Source organism: Paramisgurnus dabryanus, chromosome 18 (genome assembly GCF_030506205.2).
Source record: "Paramisgurnus dabryanus chromosome 18, PD_genome_1.1, whole genome shotgun sequence".
NCBI classification, from domain to species: domain Eukaryota; kingdom Metazoa; phylum Chordata; class Actinopteri; order Cypriniformes; family Cobitidae; genus Paramisgurnus; species Paramisgurnus dabryanus.
The window spans coordinates 22800571-22808743 of NC_133354.1; the positions used below are offsets into that span (position 1 = coordinate 22800571).

Sequence of the window (8173 nt, forward strand, 5' to 3'; positions counted from 1 at the left end):
TATATTAAAACTTATTTTTTGAGTGAATGCAGTGCTAATGACATCATTTGGACAACTTTAAAGGTGCTTTTCTCAAAATTTAGGTTTTTGCACCTTCATAATATTCAAAATTTGTAAACACAGTCCTAACAAACCATATATCAATGGATTATGACTGTCATTGTGGTCCAGGTTCACTTGTGCGTAATGATGAAAAGCTAATTTGTAAAACAAATTTAGTTTAATTTACATTTAGCTTACATCCATAAATCCAGTTCCCATATTTGGATACTGAACGAAATGCAGGTACACAAAATGCAACACTGATCACATGACACTTAGTTATGATAAGGTAACTAAACACATACGTCCAAAATCAGGAAAAAAAATATCAACACGCTGTTATGTAACCATGTAAAAAAGGTAATTTACCAAAACTTGGTTAACTTTTTGACCTGTCGTACCAGAGGAATCAATATTCTAGGAGGAAAATAACATGAATCATATCTACTTACATACAGTATGACAACTTATTTGATGTCAGGGCAGCTTACTGGATGAAGACCATCTGTCACACTTAATAACATCAAAAATCCAAATAAAAACATGCATGTAAACACAAAAAAATTTGATTTTTTTTCAAGCATGTTTAGATCTGCCGACAAAGCAGTACTTTCATTACTCAACCTCTTATGTGTGCTTTAAAGAACTGAATATCTTCGAAAGTTCAATTCAGAAAGAGAAATATGCAATTGGTTCAGAATGTATCGCTTCTTTCGATGAGACCAGACCAGTTAGACCAGCTATATGAGAGGTGTTACCAATTACCTTTACACCCTTCAAACCGCATCATCAGTATAAATGAACTTGCTCACGTCTGTAAACCTACTAGCGAAATTAATACATGATGAAAAAGTGCAACTTAGATATGTGATACATTTTTCTTAAAATTACATATGCATCATATTCTCTTTCATTTTGACAGTAATGTCCGACGTTAACATCTAAACTAGCTGACATAAATTTCAATGAAGATTGGTTTGAGGGAGTAATTGAGGTATTGAGGATCATCGTGCTTGCTTTAAATGCCTTGACGTTTTAACCATTGAGGTAAACTTTTTTGTTTCTTTTGAGAACAAGTGCTACGATCTCCAGTAATGAGCCACAATAAAGAGATGATGCAATGTTGAGCAATGTAAGATAGCGAGAGCAATAAGCAGATCTGTTGTCCAACAGCTGTTTGAAGAAGTTTCTGGCACGAAGCCTTTCTAGATGAATGATCGTTGCTTCTCTTCAATGTTCATGGTGTCATTGATTCTGTTTCTTTGAGAGGTACCTGTTTATAACAGAGACAAAATCACTTAACCAAAGTAAATACATACTTGTGCTATAAAGTATTTTTATTTGTGGCAAGACAGCAAGGTTCAGGATTTTTATATGCATGTGTCTTTGCTTCTAGACATCAATCAATAAATACACACATATACATATACATATATATATATATATATATATATATATATATATATATAAAATGCTGGAAACCCCTATTATTGTTTTCTTATGTATTGAGTATGTTGCAGAATGAATGCTTTTGCTGTATCAAAGGTGCACTGTGTAGATTTTAGTGGCATCTAGAGGTGAGATTTTGAATTGCACCTCTCCCTTTCGAGAAGCTACAATAGCCCCCATAGGACAAACAGATCATCATCTGAGACAATGTAGTGACAAAACATTTTATTCATTTATTTAAACTTAAATTTGACACTTTTAATTCAATTTTGAACCCTGGATGACAGTAAGAGAGTTAAAATCTTTAAATCTCTCTACACTTTTATTTTCTCACATTCCATTTGTTGCTTTCATTTTCTCTGGATGTGAATTAGTAATATAGTTATTACAGGTGTTTTGTTAACTTCACCTTTCCCAATGCTTGTGGTTGAGACTTGAGAAGTCATCCAGTTTAGCGATTTCCTTCAGGTACAGTGACAGCTTATAAAGTTCTTTGTCTTTGTCACGGTTCAGGTGAGCCTTCATAAATGGTCTAATCTATGAATGAAACGCAGGAAACAATTTTCAATCTATTCATAATAGGTTTCTTATAATGCAGACAGACACAAAAAGACTTAATTGGTCAGTTAAAGGCGGGGTGCATGATCTCTGAAAGCCAATATTAACATTTGAAATCACATAAACAAACACACGCCTACCCTAATAGAATCTGGGCCTTCTTTTGATAGACCCGCCCCACACATACGCAACCCAGGCAATGATGTGAGTTAGTAGACACGCCCCTTACTGCTGATTGGCTACAAGTGTGTTTTGGTACCCGGCTCGACTTCCTTTTCCAAAGTGTTTTTGAGCCTTTAAAGGGCTCAAATTATGCAAAATCCACTTTTACAAGGTGTTTAAACATAATATGTGTGTGAACAAAACAAATCTACAATGAAAAAAAATCCTTCCAGTCCTTTTTTAATCACCATTAATTGACATGCAGTTTTGAATTGTTAGTGTGATGTCACACTAACAAAGTCCCACACAAAAGCAGTAGCTCGTTTGCATTTAAAGGTGCCAAAACAGAAAACAGTGTTTTTTTGCTCACACCCATACAGGGGCATTTTGGACATGCTATAACAAATGATCCGAGATCTGGGATTCAAGAGCATACCTTCAATCCATTCTGTGGATTCATAAGGAAGTTTCTGCCGATATCATCGAACATTATTGTATTCTTCCTGTTGTAGAACTCGCCGTATTTACCCCATATTACTCCTAAAGGCTTGACCTGAAATACAAAAGCACACATTAAACACTGAAGGTAGACAGAGAGAAAAATTATGTCTTCTAATTTGGACATGGGTGACCTCTACGACTCCTCTTTTGGGTGTGTGCACAGTGATCATGGCTGAACTGTCCAGCATGAACGTGATCTTGTAGTTTGGATTATCGGTCACCCCAAGTTCCTAAAAGACAATAGATGTTATAAAATGTTAATGCAACGACAAACACGTTTTTAATTTCTTTACGAGTCTAATCCTTGTCCAAATATTTTTCTTTAAGTACTCAACTAAACTACAAGTATACGTCTCACTTGGGAGCGACAGATGGTGGAGGTTTAATTCTTGCCCCACTCGTATAAAGTTGCGATTCAACTCGAAAAATGTAGCATAAGTTTGCTTAAAGCTTGCTACTGTAGTTATAATTGTAGTTAGGTTAGCAGGGTTGGTACTTTTAGTTAGTTGAACTTCTTATACGTATGACTGTATAAGCTTTAGCTTTAAATATACAAAAAAAAAAAACATCAGCATGACCCGAGGCTGACTATATCAGCACATTTGTCAGCATCATGCGTTAAAAACACACACGGAAATTTATTGTAAGTGAGAAAGCACCAATCATCATCATAGACCTACTTTCATCTTAGCATCGATCCACTTCATACTTGTTGCAGCTATAAAGAAAAAAAAGGAACACTTAATTTCTTCATCACGAGTCCTTGATTATCTTTAAATGAATATGAAACGCTTGAATGGCTAGAATAATACTTACACCAGATAACAATATCATAGTCTTCATATGCTGATGTAAGAAACTCATGTAAGTACGGTCTCATCAGCTCCTGGCCTGTCTCGGCACACGACTTATGATCTACATGTCAGAAAATATGCAGGTTACACATATACATATTAACTACATATAAATATATATAGGGATAAAGTAATGGTATGAGATTAAACACACAGCTCTTCTTTAAAAAAAAACTCAAAGCATTAAAGGAACAGTTCACCCAAAAATAAAATTGTTCTAAATTATAACACAGGGCTGTTTAATGCTTCATTCTGATTGGCTGAGAAAAGCATTATTTTTCAGTAAACGCACACCTATGAAGTAGTTCCAGGTCTGTCGACTGCATTACAGTTCCATATCACTACACCAAGTTTAAAGGTGTGGTGCATGATTTTTGAGAACCGCTTTTGAAAAGAGAGTCGGGCTGAGTACCAAAACACACTTGTAGCCAATCAGCAGTAAGGGGCGTGTCTACTAACTGACATTGTTGCCTGGGTTGTGTATGTGTGGGGTTTACCCATAAAACATACAGGACACCTATACTGTGCAAAGACACATAACCTGGCTTGCCAGTCTTCATCATTTCACTAAGCCAAGTCAATCTACATTGATCTTTTCCTCCAAAACATCTGCATTATAATATGTCCATGCTAGCTGAAATAAAGTTTTACCTCATCTTACGCTCTACAGCCAGAAACCCCGAAGTGGATCCAGTGCGTAATGATTACAGAATGCTTACAGTGGAGAGAGGAACGTGATTTGGCTCCACTTCAGGCTTTGATCACATCCCACTTAAAAAGGTGAATAGACGTCGTCTTTATGAAAATTTTATTTATTAATTTAGCAATTGATGGAAATCCATCTAGAAACAGAAAACTTTAATCCATGCGGGTGTTTGTTTAGGTGATTTCAAATGTCAACAATGGCTTTCAGAGATCGTGCACCCCGCCTTTAACTGAAATAACAGATTTATTTAATTTCAATAAATAAAGCATAAATATATGTTTGGTAGCGAAATAAATACATTTAAAAGAATTAATAAAATAATTAAAAAGAGATGAAAATAAATACAGTAAAATAATTTTTGATCGCCTGCTTGTTCTGTTATTCTTTCCTGATATTATAAAACTAGAACAAATTATACATAAATACTGAACAAAAAATAATGTAGAAATATTGATGGGCCAAAATGATTCCCATGACTACAAACACTTTACATCAAAAGAAAAGTGCGCAGGTGTGTAGTGGTACAGTCTCTCTCTCTCCCACCCTCTCCCTCTTTCCCTAAAATAACATTTTGTAATGAACAATGGAGGCTTTAGATGGAAGGCGTAAGAAAATAGTCCTACTCACAATAGCATTTTAAGGACAAAACCTGTCAAATGACTTAAAATAAAACATCTGAACAATGTCTTATGGTGTGGGAAAGGTATTTTTTTTGACTCTGGTCTGTTGAATTAGTAAAAAATGTGCACCTGTGGTGTAACGGCTATTACTATCTTAAGTGTGCATTATTTTTAAATAATTCAACCTACAGTCGTCAATTATTCCTTAGATATCCTGGTCCTTTTCATTAAATAATAAATACTAAATATGATTTTCACTGAAAATCTTGTCAATTTCATTTTATTATCATCATAAAATGTGTAATAATCTTTATTTTTAGGTGAACTATTCCTACAAAGTAGGGTAGAACAAATGCATTAAAACATCACAGGCCTGTGATCACCTTGCTTGTGGCTTGGTTTTAAAAGACTTACCAAAAAGTGTATAGTCAACGTCTAACACAAGCAAACTTTTTCCTGGTCTTGGGGGATTTAACTCCTCAACTTTGTAATCTTTTACTCGACGAGCTATCTTTGCCAAATTTTCCTCTCTGTATAAAAGACAAACAAAATAAAAAATGTTAAACATTGGTTTAAATACTTCTGTTTTCAAGGATATTGTGACTGCAGTGGTGCAGAAATAGTACATCGTATTATGATAATAAATGTGTAATTGTTGTCACTGGCCTGTTTTCAACCTCAGTTACTTCCTCTTCTATGTCAAAGTCATTGACCACATCATCATTTTCTGGAGGAGGGGCCAAGACATCTTCCTATAACATTCATGTGAGTTTTACAGCAATATAATAATTAAGAGGCATTTTCATCTTTATAGACACCACAGCCAACAGAAAAATACAATCAAGCTCAATAGCAACACATATGAATTTCATAAACTATTAAATCCTAAAAACCCACCAAACTTTCCTCTCTGGTGCCCATCATCATAATTTTGGTATTGGGCTTTAACTTTAAGTCACCCAGCTTGACATCATCATCTGCTGGTTTACCTGATGAGTGACAAAGGTACAGTGTTTAATACAGTGACAAAAATGTGTTAAATAAATAACCAGAAGACACCAGACACCAAAAGGTGTCAACCAGAGGGCAAGGAGGGTCTACTAGGGCAGTGGTTCTCAATTCCAGTCCTCAGGACCCCCCTACCAGATCATTTTAGATGTCTCCATTTATAAAAACACCTGATTCAGATCATCAGCTTGTTAGTGTGTAAATTAAGGAGCCTGATGAGTGAAATCAGGTGTTTCATATAAGGAAACATTTAAAACATTCTGGGAGGGGGGTCCCGAGGACTGGAATTGAGAACCACTGTACTAGGGGACCTAAGTAAACTTCCAAAGGGACGTCTTAAATTTCTGGTAAATTAATTTCTTTAAAGAAATGTATATCTTTTTAAAACCGCTGTTGAGGATTTAATTTCACGATTGTCTGCCCGTGTTCCCACCTTTCACTTTTAAGCCCAAGAGCTTCTGTCGTTCAGGCAGAACTCCTGTGAGAGATTTAATGGATTGTTTCAGATCTAACACCGTGTCCTCTTCAGACAGAGTGTTAATGGAGTACTCCTGTCCGCCCCACTTGATGATCACTGAAATAGACATACTGCAAGGACAAGCTGTAAAAGATAGTTCTGCGTTAATTCCTATCAACTGATTGACAACATGATATCAGATATTGAGCAGTGAATTACTTAACCAAGAATGTCATGAATTAGAGACAGTGCAGCGTCAGTATAATAATGTTGATTACAAGTGAAAGGCTTGTTAGTTCATGCAAAAATGAAAAAAAAAAAAGTATTTATTTGCTTATGTCATCATACCCCTAATGGCTTTATTTGTTATCTGTATCAAAATACAGATTCTTTAAGTGTTGCGAGTAGCATGGACGTATCTAGTAACAATTTTGCAAGCTTGAGAAGCTTGAGAAGAGTTGCTCACTAACCACTATTAATATAACCAGAATATATGGGTGAGTATATACAAGTAATTGCACTAAATTTCTTTTAACATTTTGGTCCTCATTGTTTATTCAATCTAAAGCTGATTTGTTAATATGAACAATTATAATAAATACATTTGAATTGTCATGGATATCGAGAAGTTACATGCACAGCTGAAAATCATAATTTCATGTCGTTCGAATTAGCCAGTGTCAATTCTGTTACTGTCTTTCTACAGAAAATTATTTTTTGTTGTTATGTCCTGTAACATCTTGTGATCCGTGACAGTGAGTACAAAGTTAATAAAATATTAAAAAATATAATCTTTTTGAGAAAAGCTCACAAAACATACCTGAAACTAATAAATCACAAACAACACTTCCAAAAACCCTATGTTTTGGTTCTGAAAACAAAGAAAGCCATTGGTGGTTTGACCATTGATAACCATTGATAGAGATGATGTTACCTTGGCAATGCTACACCAACATCAACAATAGGTCCACTGGAAGAAATCCACTGGTAGAAGTCACAAATACACAAACAGATGGCTACATCTCTATAACAGAAAAACAAATATTACTTACAGTTTCAGATCAATTACATGTGTAAGCATCTCCAAACATACAATACAAAACAATTTTATTTGTATAGCACGTTTTAAAAACAACTTGCGTTGACCAAAGTGCTTGACAAGGGAAGGTGAGTGAATAATATTGTCATTGTGTCTTTGCTACTAAAAAAAGTAGCAAAGACACAATGACACTTCTGTCTCAACATGAACATTTTCTCGTGTTAAATATGTTAGTACATCCAAATAACTAGTTAATATGTCTGTCTTCTAAGTAGTAATGTGAAATACTTTATCTGTAAATTAATGTGGTAAATGATGCAAATTAATGGTGTATCCAAAGATTACACATACAAAAATTATACATACACTGTACGCTGCGTCTCCAAGGCATAAATGTAAATATAATGTAAACGTAAATGTTCTACTTGGCAATTGCATTCGAAAGAAGATGCATGCATGCTTTAGCTCCTTAGCTTGTGCTATATGTTCATTCATTAGGTTGTATGATGCACTAATCAGATGTGTTTATAGCAAGTAGTCAATTCACTTAAATATGCACGCTGTGTATTACTCTACATTTTTAGACTAGAAAGACATAATGTACAAAAACACGTGCGTACTTGTGTTTTTCACTTACATAAGATCCAGTTCATTCAAAGCTTCAGCAGAGACTACCAGGGACTACCACTACATTGGCTCTGTTCTTCTTCACTCTATTCATCAAGACTTGACTGCAGCATCTACTGACACTTACTGGTGGAGGAGTGGATTACATTG

The 8173-nt window shown here is 35.0% G+C and overlaps 1 protein-coding gene across 1 annotated transcript; it reads right to left on the bottom strand.

Annotated features, from left to right (window-relative positions):
• Nucleotides 1–201: 201 nt before the first annotated feature.
• On the bottom strand, nucleotides 202–8116 carry ublcp1 (ubiquitin-like domain containing CTD phosphatase 1). Its single transcript, XM_065287320.1, has 12 exons — nucleotides 8034–8116; nucleotides 7292–7381; nucleotides 6334–6501; nucleotides 5790–5881; nucleotides 5559–5644; nucleotides 5307–5422; nucleotides 3529–3627; nucleotides 3393–3430; nucleotides 2844–2942; nucleotides 2648–2764; nucleotides 1901–2028; nucleotides 202–1315 (listed from the first exon to the last, which is right to left on the bottom strand). The coding sequence occupies exons 3-12, from the start codon at nucleotides 6485–6487 to the stop codon at nucleotides 1288–1290; spliced, it is 957 nt and encodes a 318-aa protein (XP_065143392.1). The 5' UTR covers nucleotides 6488–6501; nucleotides 7292–7381; nucleotides 8034–8116; the 3' UTR covers nucleotides 202–1287.
• Nucleotides 8117–8173: the final 57 nt, after the last annotated feature.

Coding starts and splice junctions, on each gene's coding strand:
- ublcp1 (XM_065287320.1), bottom strand. CDS start 6,487: ATGTCTATTTCAGTGATCATCAAGTGGGGCGGACAGGAGTACTCCATT. Junction 5,645..5,789: donor GCACCAGAGAGGAAAGTTTG/GTGGGTTTTTAG, acceptor TGAATGTTATAG/GAAGATGTCTTGGCCCCTCC. Junction 2,765..2,843: donor CCAAAAGAGGAGTCGTAGAG/GTCACCCATGTC, acceptor TTTGTATTTCAG/GTCAAGCCTTTAGGAGTAAT.